General features: G+C 50.2%; 1 protein-coding gene across 1 annotated transcript; it reads right to left on the bottom strand.

The window, feature by feature from the left end:
* Nucleotides 1-263: 263 nt before the first annotated feature.
* Glipr2 (GLI pathogenesis-related 2) lies at nucleotides 264-20,876 on the bottom strand. Its single transcript, NM_001398957.2, is given in 5 exon segments — nucleotides 264-1,867; nucleotides 8,010-8,087; nucleotides 9,712-9,815; nucleotides 10,167-10,275; nucleotides 20,795-20,876. Coding segments are annotated over 5 exon segments (465 nt in total). The 5' UTR covers nucleotides 20,808-20,876; the 3' UTR covers nucleotides 264-1,706.
* Between the last annotated feature and the right edge of the window lie 902 nt (nucleotides 20,877-21,778).

The following is a 21,778-nucleotide window of genomic DNA, read 5'->3' as shown; positions in this document are numbered from 1 at the left end:
GCTTATGTTTGCTGGGCCTCTGTTTTAAACTTTCACCATCCCTATGTTTTCAGTTCCACCAGTAAATTCTCTCCGTGTGTCTGAGCTCAAATTCCTTGTTCCTGGTCTGGGGATCAGGCAGTTTATTCATCTGTGCTTTCAAAAGCGGCTCCTTAGGCAGTGCGGTCCCCAGGGGAGGAGGAGTGGCTCAAGATGGATTCAGCGTTCTGAATTACCTCAGCCATAAACTGAGCATGAGTCGCAGTAGAGGAAGAAATTACACAAAAAGGAAAGGATTTTTTTATTGTCTCGTTAGTCGCTATCCCTGGATGAACCAAGTGGCGCAGTGCGGGACTGTTCACAGTGTAACAAAGACCAGCCAGCCTTGCTGTCATTTAGGCCAACCACCCCTTTATCGCCTTGCAGAAGGAGATACCACCAGTTCAGGGATCTGCAGTTGGTCTCTCCCCGGTGGACCTGGTTAATCAGCTCTTCTGAGGGAACTGTGTCTAGTTTGAGGCAAAACACAGGATCAAATTAGCGTTCCTAATCTTGTTTGGGCCTCCTCCCGGGGGCATTTGGGCTTGTAACACATTCCGGGAAGAAGCCAAGGCGCCGCTGTAACAACCACAGCTGCCGCGGGACGGGCCTGGGTGGTCACCGCCTGCAGGGTTGGGGAAGGATACTGGCCGTGGGGCTTCCTCCAGGGCCCCCAACTGAAGCTTCTGCTCTACTGACTTCGTGGTCCAAGGCTTTGGCCAAGAGCCCAGGCAGCGGGACGGCCGCCTCGTTGAGAGTGGGGGATGGGCTGCATTCCAGACCCAGCCCCGCCCCCCAGAGGCCAAAGTGGAGCTGTGAGCACTGAAACTTAGAAACAAAAACAAAAACAAAACAAAACAAAATAGTGGTTGTAGTATTTGCTCTTTAAAGGTTGAAAAATTTCAAGGCTCTAAGGCTCCTTTTTCCTTCATTTGCTTTTTGGCAATTCCATTAGGGAATCCCGGAGGATGCAGGGTGATATCATGTCTTCCGACTGAGAATGAGAAATCTCACTGATCCTGTAAAATGCAGCTGGCCACATATTTCTAATGCAAGCTGCATTATGTCACATCCAAAGGACGTTTTGATAGCTTCAATATCTACCAAAAAGATTACAACACAGGAAGAGCGCATGAAAGGACCTCACTTCTCAGGACGGCAAATATTCAGCACACACAAAGTCCAGGGATGGACATTAGAAGCAAGAACGTTTCAGATGAAGTCTGCTTTAAAAATAACAGAAAAAAGAAAAAGAAAAAAAAAAACAAAAACCAAAAAAACAGAAAAAAAAAAAAAAAAAAAAAAAAAAAAAAACAGGCACAGGCAGTTCTCTGAGTTCGAGGCCAGCCTGGTCTGCAGAGCAAATTCCAGGACAGCCAAGGCTACACTGAGAAACTTTGCCTTGAAACAAAAAAAAAAAAAAAAAAAAAAACTAAACTAAAACCAGAAAAAAGATATCAGAATTAATCTTACGTAGTCTGAGTAATTACGGTCTAGCTAACCTTCTGGATAAATGTTTCGGATGCCCCTCCTTTAATCAGAATGAGCTCAAGTGCAGCTGTCACAGGAGATGCTCACAGGTAAACACAGAAGTACATACACCCCAGGGACAGACACTTCCTGGCTTTTTGTGGTTCAACAGGCACTTGGTAAATGCGTCTCCATCTCATTACGTTTGGTGGTGTTAGTTACTTCTTTGGAGGTGGGACATTCTCTTCAAAGAAGCCCTGGTTGACAATATTCCCCGCTGGAAAGTATCTGGCTACCACAAAGGAGGACCCGTCACTCGCAGACGCCTTCCCCACGCCTATCTTCTTGGTATTCTTCCACACCATGGCTGTGAAGTGGCCTGTGGGAAACAAGGGAGGAGCAAGAGAATCAACCAAACCCTGAGGAGATACTTAAAGGATCCTCAAAGTCCTGTGAGCACCAGCGGGCTCAGGCTATTTGGTATTTGCAGATGCCACACATGAAGAAGATACAGCAGCATGTTGGATTTGTAAAGCACAGTCTGCCAATCAGCCACACAGACTTCAGCCAACTCAACGCAGGTCTTCCTGAGACCATGATAAAACACAGGGGTCCCAGCCACTGTGACCCGAGCTTACCAGGCACCCACCCCCAACAATGCCCCCAAATGAAACTCTCTATCTTTTAGATTTTTAAATTTTAAGCTATGTGTTACAATGTTTCGCCTGAATGTTTATGGTTCCCTAGGATGTCAGAAGAAGGTGTCAACAGCCCCTGGAATTGGAGTTCTGGATGGTGGTGAACCACCACATGGGAGCTGGGAATTGAACCTATGTCCTCTGCAACAGCAGCGAATGTTTTTATCTGCCCAACTGTCTCTCTAGACACCCCAAAGCCGAACTTCTTAAACAACCCTCTGTTATTTTCTGGTCTTTTTTTCTTTAAACCTGTGTCTTGTTTAATCTCTCAGGAACATTGCATCAGTCAATGTCCCTTCCTGTCTAAGCGTTCTCTCTCGCTGAGTTCCAGGACACTGGTCTGTTAGCTTTCCCCAGTCTCCATGTTAGCATCCCCCAGACTCCCTCTTGGCTTTACTCTCTTTGTATCCTTCCCAATCCAAGGCTCTTCTTTTCTCTACACTCTGTTCTTCAGGCAATCTCATCTTTTCCTGGCTCTCGGGTGGATTGCTCCAGCTCAACTCTGCAGTCTCTGTTCCCAAAACAAACACCTCACATTTGCACATTACATCTGTGACTCATAGATGTAATCTATCCAAACCTCACTTTCACTTTTGGTCCCCCAGACCTGCTCCTCTGCTGACCCATCTATATCAAAAGCATCGCTCCTGGGATGAGCCTGTGTTCTCTCCCCTTAGATGTTCCTTCTGACAACCTACCCATAGTTCCCGAGGAATTCAGTCTAAAAGCTAACTCCAACCCATGTCCTTCCAAAACCTTGGCTCCATTCAGCTTCTCTCTGGGAACACTGCAACATTTCCTGACTATTCTTGGAATCCACTTCTGTGCTCTCTAATTCATTGCCACCGGGAAACAAGTGAATCGTCAAGATAATGAATTAGAGAGATCATTCCAAGGCTTAAGTCCTATTTAATTCCCTCAAGTAAAAATTGTGCAGTCATTTCTAGCTGCACCTGAAAGCTGATAATCCTCCAGCCTGGCATTTCCATTCCCTGAGCGGAGCAAGCTGCTTCTCCCCGAAGACCCTGTTGGGAACAATTAGTCCATGTGTGGATACTTTTGTTTATTTGTTTTTCAGTACTGGGAATTGATCCCAAGACTAAGCGCCCCACCACTGCAGACTTCCCAACCTTGGGAGCTCTTCTATTGACCAACAGATTCTTGTCCTTTAGGTTTCTGACTAAATGTCATTTGTTTAAATAAGTCTTACACAATCACCCTTTTGTTTACCAAACATCTCCCTCTCTATGCTGACCGAACCCCCTCTGCGTTCCTACTGTCCCTTTCACCTATGACGCCCCTATACACACACAGACACACACACACACAGACACGGCAAAGAACAAGTTTCCTTTTTCTTTTCTTTCACAGAGTTGGAGTTTAATAAAGATATTTTAAGTTTGGCTTATGCTTGAATGTTAATCAGAAAAGGGAGGAGCCTAGAAGAAACCAAGGCATCCTCAAGAGCATTCGCTTCTAAAGAGAAAGTCATAGAGAGGAAGACACATATACAGAGCCAAGGTCTCTGTTTGTCAGGGCAACCTCATATTCAATATATAGGGGAGAATGCCCTTAAATCAGCCCACCTCTGCTGCCACAGGTACACCAGCTTTAATGCCATGCTAGGGATTAAACTGAGGACCTCGAGTGAGTGAGTGTGTGTGTGTGTGTGTGTGTGTGTGTGTGTGTTAAACAGGCACCCCTTCCACCACGCCCAGCTCCCATGGTGCTGGGGATTGAACTTGGGACCCCACACATGTTAGGTTTGTACTCTACGAGCTGAGCTATATCCCTACCCACTGATTTCTGTTCTTACTCTTTGGACCCCACTGGCTTTGAACTCAAAGACTGAGGCTATCTTCCTGCCTGAGTCTCCCAAATACTGGTATTACAGTCCCAAGCCACCATGCCTGGTGCATGCTTAAATGATTTTAAATTTAAAATTACATTTGTTGTTGGGCTTTAGTTCCAGCACTCGGGAGGCAGAGGCAGGCAGATCTCTGAGTTTGAGGCTAGCCTGGTCTACAGAGCAAGTTACAGGTCAGCCAGGGCCACACAGAGAAAACCCTGTCTTGAAAAACGACAGCAAAAACAAAACAAAAATTACATCTGTCTATGAGTGTGTGTGTGTGTGTGTGTGTGTGTGTGTGTGTGTGTGTGTGTGTGTGTGTGTGTGCGCACACGTGGGGGCACATTTGTGCCTTGGCACCCCTGTGAAGGTCAGAGAACAACTTCTGACGTCGTCATTCTCCTACTTAAACTCAGGTTGTCATCTTTGTCACACATGACTCTGAGCCAGCTCACAGGCCCATAATTTTTAAATCTTGAAACTGTAGCTCTAAGGAGGCAGAGGCAGAAAGAACAGGAGCTTCAGGGTAACCTGGGGTACACAGCAACTTCAAACTTCCTTAAGCTACACAAAGAAATCCTATCTCAAAGATTCTTCTTTTTTAACCAAAAGAAAGACTTCTCGGGCTGGAGAGATGGCTCAGCAGTTCAGAGCACTGACTGCTCTTCCAGAGGTCCTGAGTTCAATTCCCAGCAACCACATGGTGGCTCGCAACCATCTGTAATGGGATCAGATGCCCTCTCCTGGTGTCTGAAGACAGTGTCAATGGGCTCATACACACTAAATAAGTAAATCAGGAAGGACTGCTTAGGTACAGCTGTACATCTTTAAACTTGCACTGACCTCGGCTCTGTAAATTGGTTTTCAATTCTGAATGGAGAGGCCCCTCTGGCCTGGTCACTCTTGGTTAGTCTGTTGTGGATCACAGCTCCAGGCACTGGGCAGCCTTGCCAGGCACTCCTGCGTCCCTGGCTATCTCTCGGCCAGGGCTCAAGCTCCCACAGGCTTCCCTAAAGTGACCATGACCACAGGCTTTGGCCATTAACCATCTTTCTCTTTCCCAGAAGAGAAAGCAGCCGTCATCCACTGGTTGCCAAGCAACTGGCTGGACAGAAAGTGCTCACAGTGATGATGTGTATGAAACCTTACTCCTTAGGGGGGGTCATTGAGCAGTCTCTGAGGAGGTTCCCATTTGCACAGGGCAATCCCCTTATGGTAGTTAGAGATGAATTAAGGGACACAACTTCCTTAGCAACGTCAGATACATACTAGTTTCTAACACTAACTTCCAACAACAGTTCCGTTTTCTTTGCTTCTTTGTCTGAACCCCTTAAAGGGATCACATCCTCTTTCTGGCCGTGGACCGAACTTCCTAGAAGAGGCCTTTGAAAAGCACACTGAACCAATTACACTACATCCTTGCAAAGAAATAGTGTGCAGAGAGAAGAAAGAACGAGACAACTTTCTGTACTGATATAGACAATCTCTGACAGTGCCAAAAAGGACTCACACAGGCACACACACAAGCACATACATACATGTGCTCACACACTCATGCACACACATACACATATAAACACACCACACACATACACACACACATACACATAGAGACACACACACACACACACACACACACATATATGAGTGCGTGCACACACAAAACTCAGGATAACTTTAGGATGATACCCAAGAAACCCTGAGTTTACATCACTTTCAGACAGCCTGTCATGTCAGACTGGTCCTCATTTAGAATAAATAAACAAATTTACTCATAGGACAGAACAAAACGAGTGTAAAGACTTGTAGGATTGCAGGGGCAGGTCGCTAACTGCAAGCGGCTGGGCTGAGGGAGCGGCTGTCAGTCCAAGTAGATTGTAAGGTATCTCAAAGGCCCTTCACCTACATAAGCTCAAGTTGGGGAACCCCAGGAAGCCAGGAATTGAGAGACTCGTGCAGGATGGGCTTGTCAGTCCTTAAGGTTTGAAGCCGCAGCTCCACAACAGCAAACAAGGCTCTGTTCCTGTCTCAAGAGTCGAGCGCCATTTGTGCCCAGCAGTGTGCAGGCACCATCCCTTAGCGCAGGGGCCATGGAAGAGACACTGGGTAAGAACAGAAGATTTGACAACAGCCTTTCTCTTTGTAGGTCTCAGTCTTCTCCTTTGCTAAATGGGCAGAATAAAGCCCTTCTTTTGGCTCCATTGGAGGCTGGTGTGGCTGTGAATAAGTCAACTGACAAGCATCGAGCGGTACAGCTCCACAATCCAGCGTGTGTCCAGCTGGTCAAGAACCTCCCTCACGGGGAGAGCAAGCTATGAAGTGAAAGTCTGTGGACACTGTGTTGAAAGGAGACAAGGCTCTGCCTACACATCCTTAATCAGTGCTGTCTCCTCCTCATTCAGTGGCAAGGTCATGGTCATCTGAAGCTCAGGCAGCTGCTCGCTGCTCCTCAGCCTGGCAACCTGGGGGCGGGGGCGGGGGCGGGGTGCTAACTGGACAAGATCTGCACCCAAGGTTGCAAGAACCCTTCCTGGACAGGGTGAGCAGTAAGCCACAGGAAATAGTGAGAACATGTCATTTCCTGCTTCTGAGGAAACTCCCCAGGGGATGGCAGGCCCCAGATGGCTCTACCTTAGATGGGATGATGAGGATGTGGAGGGGAGTGGGGAGGGAACTCCTCCTTTCAGTTTCACTGGTGTTTTGAGTCAGACACACATTCCTTCCTAGCCTGGGCTCAGGAGGGGTCTGAGTCACTTCTGAAGAAAGACAAGGGGTGGGGGTGGGGTAGCAAACGGGGCAGAAGGACCTCAGAGCCCAGAAAAGCTGCCCAGGCTTTAATAAGATAAATGTTTGCTGCTCAGGGCTGGAGAGAGGGCTCGAAAAAGCCTTGCCCAGAAGCACTGTAACCTTCCTAGTCCCCTCAAGGGTGGAGTGGGAGTGGGAGTGGGGTGCGGGGCTCACTGGCTGGCCAGTCTAGTTAAATTGTTGAGCCCTAGATACAGTGAGAAACCCTGTCTCGGGGTTGGGGATTTAACTCAGTGGTAGAGCACTTGCCTAGGAAGCACAAGGCCCTGGGTTCCGTCCCCAGCTCCGGGGGGGGGGGGGGGAACCAAAAAAAAAAAAAAAAAAAGAAAGAGAAACCCTGTCTCAAAAAATAAGGTGGGAAGAAACTGAGGAGGACATAGATAGACATCTACCTCTGATCTCCTTAGGCACATTCATGTACCTACACACGATTGCACACACGTGTATACACACAGATGCACACATAGACACGTGTATCTGTATGAGAATACACATGTGTATCTGCGTGCACAAAGTCATGTATCTGCATGCGCGTGCACACGCGTGCACACACACACAGCCTATAAGAAAGGTGATCTTCCCTGCTTCTGAATCACCAACTCCCAGAAGCACCAGAGAGGCCACCACCATGTCCTACAGTTCCCTCGACAAACGGCAGAGCCATGAAGAGCCTGAGTTTCTCTGAATCTTAGACTCACCTGAGCCTACAGTGTAAGTGTGTGTGTGTGTGTGTGTGTGTGTGTGTGTGTGTGTGTGTGTGAGAGAGAGAGAGAGAGAGAGAGAGAGAGAGAGAGAGAGAGAGAGAGAAGTAGTAGGTGAAGACAAGCCTGACCCTTTCTGAACTGCCCCCAGGGAGCCACAGCAGAATAACTAGGAGATCAGAGAGGGTCATAGGCGCTCAGATGTCAGCTCAAGAAAGAAACACTGCAGGAACACGTCCAGCGTCCAGCGTTGAGCTGGCTGAGGGTATGGTGTTGGGGGTCAGGATCAGCATCCTTGGTGCCCTCAGATGAGGAAAGGGTAGAGGTCTGGGATGGTGGTGGGAAAGGAAAGCTTTGTGTTCTGGGCAAAGTTAAGCCAGAGAAGTGTAGCTGAACCAAAGCAGAGGGTAAGAGCGGACTTTCTGAAGACCATGTATGCCGACACTCAGCCCAGGCCCCTCCACTCACCGGTCCCTGAGGTGAAACCCGGCTGCTGGAAGTTGTAGCTCTTGATTTCACTGTACCACCTGTCAGCCACTTCCTTTCCTGCACAGAAAAGACACTTCTTGAGAGTTCAGCAATAAAGTCTATACACCCTCTCCACCTTCTTCCCCAAACCCCAAGTCCCCCATTCCACACTGGATGTCTGACAAAGCATGGTCATTGAGGTAAAACATCAGGGTTACTCCCTGCGGACTCCTGGGGGCTCAGGAAGAAGACGGTGCCTTCGATGGGTGAGTTGAGTACTGGGGTCAAGGGTCCCCAGATAAGGTAGCCTACATCCTGCCACTGAACCACCATAGCATTGTGGACAAGGTGTCCCCTGCTCTGGACCTCTGCAATGGGAAGGTCACACAGTGCATCCCAAAGGTCTTCTAGCAATGTTTTGCATTTCTGGGAGCCTGTCCCCATGCCACCCGGGGTCTGTTTCTCAAATACCCATAGGAATAAAGGGAGCTGAGCCAGCAGGCCAAGGGTCCTCACTGTCATTAGAAGGATCTTCTTGAGCATCCACTGTCAGAGTGGTGGAAGGAAGCGTTTCCTACAATCTGTTGATCTCAGAGCCACAGCTCCAATCAGGACATAGATGTCAGGATGAGTCACTTTGGGGACCCTTTATAAAAAGCTGAGGCCCAGGTCCTTTTTGAGATCAGCTGTATTGGTGTTTCTAGAGGACAGACCCAGGGGTTGGAAAGTATTTTAAGTTTTCCAAAGACCCCAGTCTGTAACTAGGAGACGTCAACCCAAACGTCCCTGTGTAGGAATGGAAAAGCCAGAGAGAGTACTGGCTTGATCATGGTGCCCTGGGATCCAGCATAAGGTCGGGCAGAAGAGAGCAGCATCCCTGGGTCCTATCAAGTCTACATCCACACTTCTCCCTTCTCCCGGTCAGGAGAGGCCAGAACCTGGCCCAGAGTCTGCAGCCTGAGGAAGAGACTCGGGCCCCACCATCTGCTGCCTTCCAGGCCCATAGCTTTTGGGCTGGGGACAACTGGTGTGGGGGTGGGGGTGGAGTGGGGAGATGATGCTAGAGAAACCAGGCACTCGGGGGAATGCCTTTGGGAGCTCCCAGGAATGTGAGGCCGGGGAAGGAGAGGAGTCATTCACTTGTGGGACTTAAAGCTCCAGAGATAGTGACATCTCTCGCTATTTTGCTAAAAAGCTACTTCAGGGCTGTAGGAGTTAGAGACTCAAGAACGTTTGCTCAGTGGGGGTGGGGTCATTCCCTCCCAAGCCCTGGGTGGAAAAACCATCTTTTTCCATTTCTTTTTTTTTTTCCAAAGAAAAGAAAAATGCTCAATTCTTTTTTTGTTGTTGTTGAGTTTTTTTTTTTTTTTGTTTTGTTTTCCTTTCTGACGGTGAAAGCAAGACAGCTACAGTGTGAAAATTAATAATTTAAGAAAGCACAAGGAAGCCCCAGTGTCTGCAGAAGCTGAAATGCCCACGCCTCGCACTTGGGCTTCTGCACCGGAGCTGTCTGACTCATCTCTATTTAGGCTCCCAGCCTATTGGCTGTGGGCCAGCTACTGAGGTCAGTCCAGGAGCAGATGCAGAGAATTCCTGGGTTTTCTTTCCCTTCCTGGGCCTGTGAAGGGCAGTGTCAGGAGGAGTACCCAGAGGCCTTATCCTTAAGTCTGAGCAGAGATGAGATGGGCTGAGAGTGTCCTACCTGTCTGATCGTAGGATGCCCATGCAAGGTTCTCCCCACACTGGCCACGACTGGACTCTGGGCTGTGTTTGAGAATTCTTGTGCTGGCCAGGGCTTCTGAATACCTGCAAAAAAGTGTTTCCTTAGAGCAGGCCCAACCCCGGGACACCTTCACCTCCACCCCTGACACACTCACACCCCATCCAACGTCTGAGGTTTGTACGGCTGAGCTTCCTTCCCTGTCTGGGCTCAGAGGATAGCAGAAACACTGGCTGGGGCCTCCCAACAACCCCATTTTCAGAAGACTGAACTGACTCTCAGGAACTAAGGGACTTTGCCTGGGCCAGCCAAAGAGTGGGTCCTTAAGCCTGGCTCTATCTGGACCCCAATTACATCCCTTCAGCCACCCAAGGCCCTCCATGGCTGCAGAAGCATCTCCATGAACAGCCAGAGCCCAATGGCTGCCGGGGACTCACTGCTGAGCTTCCTGGTTGAGCTTCTTACAGAGCTTCAGTGGCGGGACACCGTGCTTGGCCCGGTATTCGTTGTGGGCCTTCAGGACCTCATTATTAAACTGTTTGGAAGCTGGAATGATAGAAGAACAGACAGAGCTCAGTGCAGAGGGGAGACCCACCAAAGGCACATTGGCACCCTTCGGCCATGGAGACTGCCGGCCCCTTCCTTTTCATCTGCTAATACCAGCCCTGTTCCACACCAGCGTTCATTCTGCCTCTGTCACCACCATCGCCCTCTGTAGATCAGAACTCTGTAGATTAGACATGGGCCATGTTGGGGACTTGAATCTTTATCTGAGGCAATGGGAGACTGCTGGGCCAAAGCAGGGGACTACATGGATTCAGAAAGCTGCTGCTGGCTGCTGTTGGGTACTGAGGGAGGTACTGAGCTGGTCAGACATTGCTAGAAGAAAATGTCTGAAGGTGACTGGATACCTCAGACTAGACTAATGGAGTCTGGGAAGAGCTGGGGTTGGGAGCTGGGGAGAAGTAGCTAAGCTAAGGGTGGGTGGTACCATATTGGACCAGTGAATATAAGAGGCACGGTGGATGGAAAAAGGGAGGAGGGAGACACACACACACACACACACACACACACACACACACACACACACAGAGGATTGAGAGAGATAGAAATAGATAAATAGATAGATGATAGATAAATGACAGATGATAAATGAGAGATAGATAGATAGATGATATATAGATGATAGGTGATATATGGATGATAGATGACAGAGAGATGATAGGTGATAGATGATAGATGATAGATAAATGATTGATATTGATTGATTGATTGATTGATAGACAGACAGATAGGTAGATGAATAGATAGAATCAGATGGGGCCAAGTAAAGAAAGAAAATCAATGGCAGCAGCTTGAGGGATGGACTGACAGCATAGAGGAGAGGGAAGAAGGCACCGTGGTGTGGGAAGGGAGGAAAGGACCAGCTGGGTGGGCCTGTGGCGAGGGAAGAGCCTGTCGCACCTGAATTATGAATTCAGCAAGGTTAAGATCAAGAGGCCTGGGGTTAGGGGTCAGGGGATGGAGGACAGGAAGGTCAAGAGTGCTTCCACCTGAGACAACCCCATCTTTCTCGCCTCTTTCCCCTCTTCAGTGCTTGCCCCAAAGCCTCCAACTTTCCCTCTGACATCCACCACGCACCAAGCATCCCTCTGCTTCCTGGCTATCCAGAACAGCATCTGTGCAGTCCTCCACTGCCAGCACCGACCCGTCCGCTAACTCCTCACAGCCATGCAACCCATCCTGTCCGACGCTAATCCGCTCACCTGCTCCCTGAGCACAGTCCCACATGACGAGGACAGAACGGGGATGGCCTTGAAAAGCAGACTAACAATGGCGTGAGAGGAGCCTAAAGCCAGTGGCCAGGGTAAGATCACACACCATGAACACGGAATCTAGGAATCCAGCCCCCTCTGGAGACAGGGCAGGTCTATGAGTGAGCTCCAGACTGGCCCGTCCGCCAGGAACCTGCCTCGGTCAGGGTGGGAAGCGTGTAGCTACAGTCATGAAGGAAGTGTTTAGGCCTAGCTGCAGGCAGGAGGAAGAAACAGAGGTCGTGGTTGCTGATCACAGTGTCCTAGGACTTTCTGACAAATTACAGAGGAGGCAGGTCGCCCTTGGGGGCTGTAAGGCCCAGCAAGGCTGTGTAGGAGATCCAATCTCAGGAACGTGTGGTGGGGGAGGGCTGAAAGGGGCTACAAATCTATTTCTGAGGTTTGGGGTAACAGGTGGGGACATGAACAGAAGGCAACATGGTAACATTGCAGACGGTGGAGCCACAACCAGAAATCCTCAGGTCCTGGTGGCCAGAGAAGGTCCACGCCCTTGTGAGACAAAGGACAGAGGTCAGGTATCCTGAGGTGGGAGGAAACAGGCGGTGTTTAATAAGTATAGAGTTTGCAGGCTGGAGGAATGGCTCAGTGGTTAAGAGCACTGACTGCTCTTCCAGAGGTCCTGAGTTCAAATCCCAGCAACCACATGGTGGCTTACAACCATCTGTAATGAGATCTGATGCCCTCTTCTGGTGTGTCTGAAGACAGCTACAGTGTACTTATATATAATAAATAAATCTTTAAAAAAAAAAAAGTATAGAGTTTGCAAAGTGAAAAGATCCCGGGGCTGCCTCACGGGCAGCTCGACGCCATCTGACACAAGGCAGGCACACGTAGAGCATCTGAGGGTGGGTTTCCGGTCTGGCATGCTGATGTGGACGGGGGACATCAAATCACGGTCTTTCAAAAACCATGGGGAGCAGGGGGCAATGGGAACGAGGGCCACTCCTGCACGCAAGTCACAAGTCTGGGTCGCTCAGAGTGAGCTAAGGAGCCAGCAGGATGATGTGGTAACCAGAACCGCAGGCCCCTAGGCCAAGGGTGCTCCACCCTGCCTTGCACAAGAGGCAGAGAGGAGAGAGTCAGAGTGCTGCAGAGGTCGGACGTGGGGTCCTGTGAGAGTGCGCACGCACTCGGCTCTCTATCCTGGAGATGAGACTGGGGGACACACTCGGGTGGGGGTGCTCTGGTGAATGCTAGGATCCTACAGGACAAAGCTGGAGCCAGCGGGTGGAAAGGGTGCAGTGACAGTTTAGTTCCTGGAGCCCTGAGGGAACAGGCTGGGGCTGTGGCAGCCCTGAGAAGTGAGGGTCCACCCCATCTTCAGGACTCCGTGATGGCCATCCCTGTCCCCAGAACACCAAGACAATAATGGGAGAGCAGAGAAAGGTGACAGCATGGCCACACTGAGGTCTGGGTTTAAATGACAGGCAAGGTGTGTATCAGGAAGCGGTTCTGCCCAAGGTTGGCCCACATGTCAGCTTTTTTCAAGTTGTCAGGACTATGAAGCCTCTTCCTGGAAGGCAAGTCACTCCCCCTGGCTGGCACGGGGCCTGCAACCTGTTCTTTCCCCCAGCATGAGACTCCTGGAACGTTCTAGTTCCTTGGGTCCACTGTCCCAGTAGTCTGATATCTGAAGTCTGTGTCTCTCTTTAGGAAATAACATGCTTTGGCCACCGTGGCCTGCCAGGAAGGGAGTCTCCATCCCTTGTAAAGAACCTAACACTTCCAGGGGTTTCCCCACCATTCAGTAAATAGGCAGGGCAATAAAACAGGGGCTGAGTGAGCCACAGAGTCACAATGAGGTACCCTGTCTCAGTGACAATCACAGTCAGGGCCATCCAGAACTTCCACTTGCCATGTCTCAGGCAGACCAGGGAAGGTCTGATGGGACACTGTGAGAGACATGGTGACACACACGTCATGAGAGCTCCCTGGATCAGAGGCAAGAGGAGGAGACGGCCAGGGGTGCAGAAAGGGCCAAGCTATTAGGGACCCGGGAGAAAGGGAGCCACTTTAAAGTGGCTTGGGTGTTGGGGTCAGTCTGTACTGGACCAGTTGTGCTGTGGGTCCTGCAGGCTCTTCCGCAGAGACATATAAGGTCTTTAAAAACTAGGGCAGTGTACTCCCAGATTGGGGGATGTTCCAAGGGACAAAAGTGAAAGTTCCTGAACTAACACAAGATCAGTGCCAAAAGTTCCCTCATCTAGGGCCTCTTCGGGGCATCATGAAGTCTCTCCAGAGAGGAGGGCTCTCTTGAGTCCTTTAGCTGAAAGCCAGAGGTTCCTCCAGCCACTGAGGGTTCTCTGAGGAGTCCCCTCCCAGTCTGAGCAGGAGAAGAGCCCTAAGAGGCAAATTATCACTGGTGACCACACCCAGCCAGGCACACCCTGCTTCTATAGAAAAACCCAAGAACACAGATAGAGTCAAAGTAAAACCTCCCGCCCACAGGCAGAGAGGGCCCTCAGCTGTCCCACAGTGGGGGAAGGGCAGGGATCCACATTTAATTTTGCTGAGGAGCCCAAAGGAAGGAGAGGCAAACCCATCCTCCCCGGGGTTTCTGCTTTCTCCAGCTTGTCTCCCACTGAGCCTTGGAGATCTCACTAAGAGCTCACCACCTCTTGGAGCATTCTTCCACTGCCCACCTCCATGACTAGACTAGAAAGAATGTGTTTTTCGAGGAAGGGAACTTGCCCGGATTTCCACTGCTGGTCCATGGGTACCATCAGGAGGGATCTGAAGCAAGGCCCTGTTCTGCAGTTTGGCCATAGCCCATGGGTCACCAAACGGAGTGGTGGGGATGTTACCTAGGTAATACTCAGGCTTCAGGGGGACAACTGAAGCCAGCAATAGGAGAAAGGATGGCACACTGACAACTGTCTCCAGTCTCTCACAGGGGAAGGAAGGGGAGAAACAAATACATTTCTGAGTCCCCTGCTTGAGAGGCCTCCACCATCCTGGGGCGGCAGGAGACTGTGGAGGCTGCATAGAACCAAGGGAGACAACAGGACAGCTGCAAAACCAGATATTCTGGGTGGGGCCACTCCGGGTCCCTTAAGATCTTTTAGGGGCCAGAGGAAAGTGAAGGAATTCTGAGGTCTGTCCTCAGCCCCCACACCCATGCTTTTAGCAAACACATCTTCCCTCAGCAACTCCTCCCAAAAGATGTGAATACGTCCCTCTATCCTCTGGACAAGAGGCTGAAAAGCAAATTGTTCTGGAAAGAACTGGTTTTGCATCTTCATCAAGAGTGGGAAGCGGATAACTGGAGGGAAAACAATTTTTTAAGGTACCTTTGAGTTCTTCCAAGCCTGGAAATTCACTAAGTGAGTGAATGGACAAATAAGTTCTTCACACCAGGTACACAGACAGTACCAGGAGTAGATCTTTGTCCTTGTTTCCCATGGAGAAGTCGCATCTGGGGCAGCGTATGAATTGCGTCAGGTCGCTCAGACCTAGCGGGCTGGGTTAAAGCCAGAGGCAAGCACATCCCTCACCTCCCCGTTTCCTGCCCTCACTCTGTCCCCTTGCTACTTCACATCCAACATCCCCTCCTGATGTGGAGAACAAGCATCCAAGAATTTCTTAGTGGCCTGTGGGCCAGGAATCCATTTCTCAGAGTGATGGCCTTCTCCAAGCAGACCAGTTTGAAAGGTGACGGCATACACACAGTCCTTGAATGACTGAAGCTGCCATGTTCAGGTGCCAGTCCCGCCCATGGCATAAAGACAGTCTACAGTCATGGCTCGCAACCTTCCTAATGCTGTGATCTTTAATCCAGGTCCTCATGCTGCAGTGACCCCCAACCATAAAACTATTCTCGTTGTTACTCCATAACTGTAATTTTGCTACTGTTATGAACTGCAATGTATTGTGCTTTCCAATAATCTCAGACACCCCTGTGAAAAGACTGCTCCACCCCAAAGGGGTTGAGACCCACAGGTTGATAAGCACTGGTCTAGAGACAAGTCTCTGCCCCTGTGGACCCCAGATGCTCCTCTGTGCTCATGACAGCTGCAGTTTCAAGATGGCCTCAAAGCAGGGAAACCCTTCGAATGGTGGGAGGGTGGGGGGAAGAAAAACAATGAATGTTTGAACTGGAGTTGCTGGGGTTGCCCTGGTCTACATGGCCTCCCCCTGCATAGGTCCCAAGCGCCCACCTGGTAGAAAATTCCTGGCCTTCTGCTCTCATAGTCTCTGGTATTAAGAGTCCAGTGTCTGGAACACCAAGATTCTTAGAGACGATTAGAGGGGTGTGTGTGTGTGTGTGTGTGTGTGTGTGTGTGTGTGTGTGTGTGTGTGTGTGTGTATCTCCACCAGCCAGAGTCCATTTGGGAAGGAGACTGGGGTGAGGGCATGTGGTTCGTGTGCTGTGGAAGCATAGGGTTTGGAAGTAAAAAAGCTAGGCTCTACGCACGCGCGCGCGCACGCACACACACACACACACACACACACACACACACACACTTACTGGTCCAGACATTATATAATGACTTGACAGTAATGGCCTTGTGTGCTATTAAAAAAGGTTAGTAATGCAAGATACCTCACTCTGCCTTTCATACAGCAGGAGGCTACATATTTGAGGCAAAAAGCTACCTCATTCTTAGGTCCCAGCACACCTGTGCACACTGAAGCCCAGGGCTGTGAGCAGGACCTTGAGATCTTCTAACACTGGCCCAAGTTCTCTGTGTTTGAGCCTCAGCAATTGTATGAGGGCATCACAGGGTCACTCATGGCCACCATGAAGGTCTAGGAGTATAACTGAGGTTTGGATGTAAAAACTGAGTGACATCTGTTCTGTGAGGCTAAACTCCTAGGGACTGATTCCCTAGATTTGTCTTTAGGGGACCACATAGAACTCCTGTGTCAATGAGTCTATCTCTGACATCCACCTCCCTGAAGCTTCCATTGGTTGCCTGGGTTTTCAGGGTTGGGTTTGTATACAAGGTTTACTGGGTCTGAGTTATCCAGCAAAGTCACTTTCTCTTTTGAGAGTTTAGAAAAGGCAGGCATGTGTGGCTGTACTAGCAAGTGAATGTGGGGGTCGTTAGGGGTGACACGGGACTCTGCCAGCTAGAACCTGCTTCTTGCCATCAGCTCCCTCTTTCCTTCTCAGGAACCCGCATCAGCACCATTTGCAGCAGACTCATGCCTCTGACCTCCCCTTTTATTTCTTGCAAATTGTCACCATGTGCAAATCCATCCCTCTTCCCCGATGGCTCCCATCCTTGTCCTAGAGCCCAGCTTCCTAAACTGAGGGGAAAGACCCTGTGTGGACACATCACCGAATAAGGAGGTGGTGAAAATTTTGCCAACATTAAAAGATTTCTGAGTGCACAACTCCCAGAACTTGATTTGCAAGCAAGCGTGAGCACGGAGCTGAGGTACTTCTGATAGCTCGAGGCCAGGCTGTGTGGGCGGCTCTCTCCAGCCTTAGCTCTGAATGAGGTTCAGATGAGGGCTGCCCACTGCACGTCTTTACACCAGGCACCTCTTGAAGTAGCTCGTTTGTTATGCATGTCCATGTTTTATTGCACACATGAAGGGCTACGCTCTTATCGAAACACAATGGTTTAACACTGTGAAAACACTGAAAACACTTTTGTCATTTTACAGTCAAATTAGTGTAGCTTTGGATTCTGTCTTATTAGAACGCTGTTTCTTCTCCTTTCTCTTCCTCTTCCTCCTCCTCTTCCTCCTCTTCCTCTTCCTCCTCCTCTTCCTCCTCTTCCTCCTCCTCCTCCTCTTCCTCTTCTTCCTCTTCCTCCTCCTCTTCCTCTTCTTCCTCTTCCTCCTCCTCTTCCTCTTCTTCCTCTTCCTCCCCCTCTTTCTCCCCCCTCCTCTTCTTCCTCCTCCTCTTCTTCCTCTTTCTCCCCCTCCTCATCTTCCTCTCCCTCCTCCTCCTCTTCTCCCTCCTCCTCTTCTTCATTCTCTTCCTCCTCTTCCTCCTCCTCTTCTCCCTCCTCTTCATTCTCTTCCTCCTCTTCCTCTTCCTCCTCTCCCTCCTCCTCTTCCTCTTTCTCATCTTCCTCCTCTTCCTCCTCCTCTTCCTCCTCCTCTTCTTCTTTACATTTTTTCAGGATGTATATGAGCATCCTGGTCTATGTTCAGAGGTCAGAGGACAACTTGTGGGAGTTGATTCCCTCCCTCTACCAAGCAGGTCAATTTCAAGCCTTCAGTCTTGGTGGCAAGCATCTTTACCCACTGACCCATCTTGCTGGCACTAGAATGCTTGATTTTAAAAATTGCTGTTGAGTTACTCACTGGAGAGCAATAAAAGGCCACCGAAGACCTAAGGATGTAGGTCAGTGGTAGAATACTTCCTTGTTCAATCTACAGCACCACAGACAAACAGTGACTGGCTTTTGGCTTGAGTTAGGACAGAAATTCCAACGACAGCCTCCCTATGGTAGCACATGCCTTTAATCCCAGCACTCAGGAGGCTGAGGCAGATGGATCTCTGTGAGTTTGTTGAGACCAGCCTAGCCTATACAGCCAAGGCTACATAGTAAGAGTCTCAAATGTGTGTGTGTGTGTGTGTGTGTGTGTGTGTGTGTGTGTGTGTGTGTCTGTCTGTCTGTCTGTCTGTCTGTCTTTTAAAATAAATTTCTTAGAGCAGGGGAAATGTCTTTTGAAAAATACTTGACATACAAGCATAAAGATTTACATTTGGATCCCAGTATTCCTATTTAAGAACAACATCTGAAAAACCCCAAACCAAACTCTAAAACTGGGCACAGCCACCATGCCTGTAATCCCAGACCTAGGAAGGCAGAGAGGAAGATCCTGGGCCTCAGGGGGCTTGATGTCCAGTCAGTCCACCTGAATCAGCCAGCCCCAGGTTCAGAGAGTCCCTGTCTGAGAAGATTAAGGAGCGTGTGAGGAAGACACCCAGTGTCTGCCTCTGGCCTTCACTCCCCGGAGCACACAGAACACAATAATGAAACGAATTCCCGTATGAATTGTTATCAGTCAATATTTGATTTGTAGGGCTGTGTGAAGCCCGCACACCTGGAGTTGTATAACGATCCGTTGGGCGGGGCTACTACAAACAGACACCGGTTAAGAAGCAAGGCCCTAGGTATTTGCAGTATTGTCATCTGTGGGGAGGCAGTCTCTCCACTCTCTCCCTCTACTCTCTCCCTTCTGATCCTCCTCTCTGCCACACACTGGTCCTACCATGTTCCGTGGCACCCTCTGTCTCAGAACTTCCCCAAACCCTCTAAACCTGATCAGGCTCCTTTGATGAGCCTCTAGATGAGGCCTCTCTCCTGTGCTTCCTGCTTCCTGCGCCCTCCTTCACTTGCACACCTTGGGTCATTTCCTACCTCTTCCTGGGTCTCTTCCCCATTCAGTTTCATTTACTCATTTCACAACTCAAATGAACATTCCTAAAGGTCAGGCTGTCCCTCCACCTCACCAGGTCCACAGCTTGGAAGAGAGGACCGACGGCAAGAGGGAGGGGACAGAGAGAGAGATGGGGGGTGCAGCAGCAGGAAGGCAGCCCATGTGCAGTTCTAGAAAATTGTGTCTTAGAGCAGGAGCTGTGAACAATCAATGGAAACAATCAATATGTATCTTTAGAGTGGGGTGGGGCAGGGAGGGGCCTGCTTTTAATCCTAGCACCAGAGAGGCAGAGACAAGTGATTCCTTCTGTGAGTTTGAGACGGGTTTGTTCTATCTAGGGAGTTTCAGGGTAGACAGAGGTATATAGTGAGAACATGTCTTAAAGTGATAACAGTAACAATAAATATTAATCAAATGAAAAGCAGCTTTAGAGAAAACCTGGGCTGACCCATGGGTCCGGAGACAAAGGAGTTAAGTTTCAAGTAGAAAAAAAAAAGTTTCAAATAGAGATCGTATGGGACACCGTCTTTGTACAGGTGGGTAAACTGAGGCATGAAGGAAGAAAAAAAATACTTAGTATCACATAGCAAATGATCAATAGGTCCAGGCAGGCATGTCACTAAAGTTGGAAGAAAAACAGTTTAGGACCAGGTCGGGGAAGACCACACTTCCCGTGCATCTAGGGCAGGACAGCGGACCTCATCTGAGGCTGACAGCTCATTGACTCCCTAATGTGGTTGTCAACTTGTGGGCCGCTTGCGTTGCACACCACATACATTTATATTATGATTCGTAACTATTGAAATTACAGTTATGAAGTATCGACTATGTGACTTTATGGTGGGGGTGGGGGGTCACCAGAACATGAGGAACTGAATTAAAGGGTTGCAGCATTAGCAGAGTTGAGAACCACTGCTTTAGAGACTCCCACGAGGCAGGAATGATGTCCTAATAAATAGGAAACCTTGATGCCCACGAGGGAGAGGTCTGAAGTATGAAGATCTATTGCCCACCTGTCCCTAGTCTATGCAGGAGTGACAACAAATGTTACAGGGTGTGGGCTGTCCCTCAGAAGGAGGAGGGAGAGATTGGGGATGGAATCCCCTTCACAGGAGTTGTGCACAGAAGGATGGGGACGGTTTTAGGCTGGATGGTGGGAGTGGTGAAGACTGGCCCGGGACACTGAGGGGAAGGGACCTGAGTGCCTGCCAGCCAGCGCAGCTGTGTGGCAGAAGGGGGTGCTGCCAGTAACCAGAGGGACTGACAATGGGGTGGAAGGTGGCAAGCAGGGAGCGACAGGAAAACTGCTCTTCAGAAACTTAAACTTTACAGTCACAGTAGTGAGGACGGGCGGCAGCAGGGCAGAGATCACAGCGGGAGCGGCTCTGCACAGCACCCAACCTGGCACAGAGGGGACTCAGGAACCAGAAAGATTCTCAGAGCTGCCTGTAGTTGGGTAGAACCAGACTAGTCACGGTTTGGTGACTTTTTCCCACTGTAACTTTGTCCTCCTCTGGAACAAAGCATAGCCACGCCTTGGCAGACTCAGCCATCCCCACCAGCGCTTGAAAACCCTCACTGACGCAATCCCTGGCTCGCAGCCAGCGGGACCCCCCATTTCATACCCTACTTTCTTTCTCTCCTAGCTGGTGTTCTTACCGCTACCTCCACCCCCAGGCTGAGCCAGCAACAGTCCGGCTGCTCCTTGGAGCGCTTTGCAAAGCACGCGGAGTCTCCATCCCGCACCAAGGGGTCCCGCATTGCAGCGAGAGTGACAAGGACCTTCCAGGGGCTCCCAGGGGCTCATGCCCCAGGTGGGGCAGGGTGACGGCGAGGGTCCAGGCGCCATCCCCGCACCCCGGCGGGCCGTACCGGTGGTTTACCTGATTTGCCCATGGCCTGCTGTGTGCGCTCCTCGGCTCCGCTGTGGCTCCGCTGCGCTGCGCAGGGTAGCGGGTCTCAGCAGCTGGCCGGGGCCAGGAGGGGCAGGGGCAGCCACAGCCACTCCCCTGGCGCCGCCCGGCCCCGCCTTATAAGGCAAAGGCTGCTGCAGGCGGAGGCGCGCGAGTCACCCCTAGAATTCATTTGGCCCGGTGGGATTCCGCCGCTGGCTAGGGCGGTCCAGATGTGAACACGAACTCTGGTTCTGAGCCGCTTCTCCCAGAGCTGAAAGTGCGCGCGCAAGACCTAGGGAAGTCCGCGCCTTCCCCGTAGTTCCCCACGGTTCCTGCGCGACAGACGGGTCAACAAGACTGCTGTGCTCACTTGGCCTGGTGAGGTACGGTTCCCTCTGGCGCCACCAGGGGTCGGTACCCTCCCAGACTCAGTCTTCTGCAACACCCCCTCCCACAACCCCCCACCCCGTCTCCCAGCTCCCCAGTGTTCTGTTTCCCTTTCCGAGTGACACCACACTCCAAACGCAGCTTCTTTGGACCCCCTCCCGCTATGCGCCCCCAGGTTGTAATTGAACACTCCCCAGCCCTCCAGCTCCAGCCGTCCCAGGGTGGTGCCCACTGCCCAACTTGGATCTATCCTCTTGACCCCCACTGCCTTTGAGACCAACCCAAATTCCCCACCCGAGTTTGGATTCAGCACCCCTACACGTTGGCATCGTCTAAACCGAGTCCCCCTGGCTAATTCAAAACACATTTTTCTCACCATAAAAAGTTTAATGGGGGGCTGGAGAGATGGCTCAGTGGTTAAGAGCACCGACTGCTCTTCCAGAGATCCTGAGTTCAATTCCCAGCAACCACATGGTGGCTCACAACCATCTGTAAAGAGATCCGATGCCCTCTTCTGGTGTGTCTGAAGACAGCTGCAGTGTACTTATATATAATAAATGAATAAATCTTTAAAAAAAAGTTTAA

This window comes from Rattus norvegicus, chromosome 5, assembly GCF_021556685.1.
Source record: "Rattus norvegicus strain SHRSP/BbbUtx chromosome 5, alternate assembly SHRSP_T2T, whole genome shotgun sequence".
NCBI lineage: Eukaryota > Metazoa > Chordata > Mammalia > Rodentia > Muridae > Rattus > Rattus norvegicus.
The sequence above is the reverse complement of the archived record's forward strand: the minus strand, read 5'-3'. Positions and strand labels throughout refer to the sequence as shown.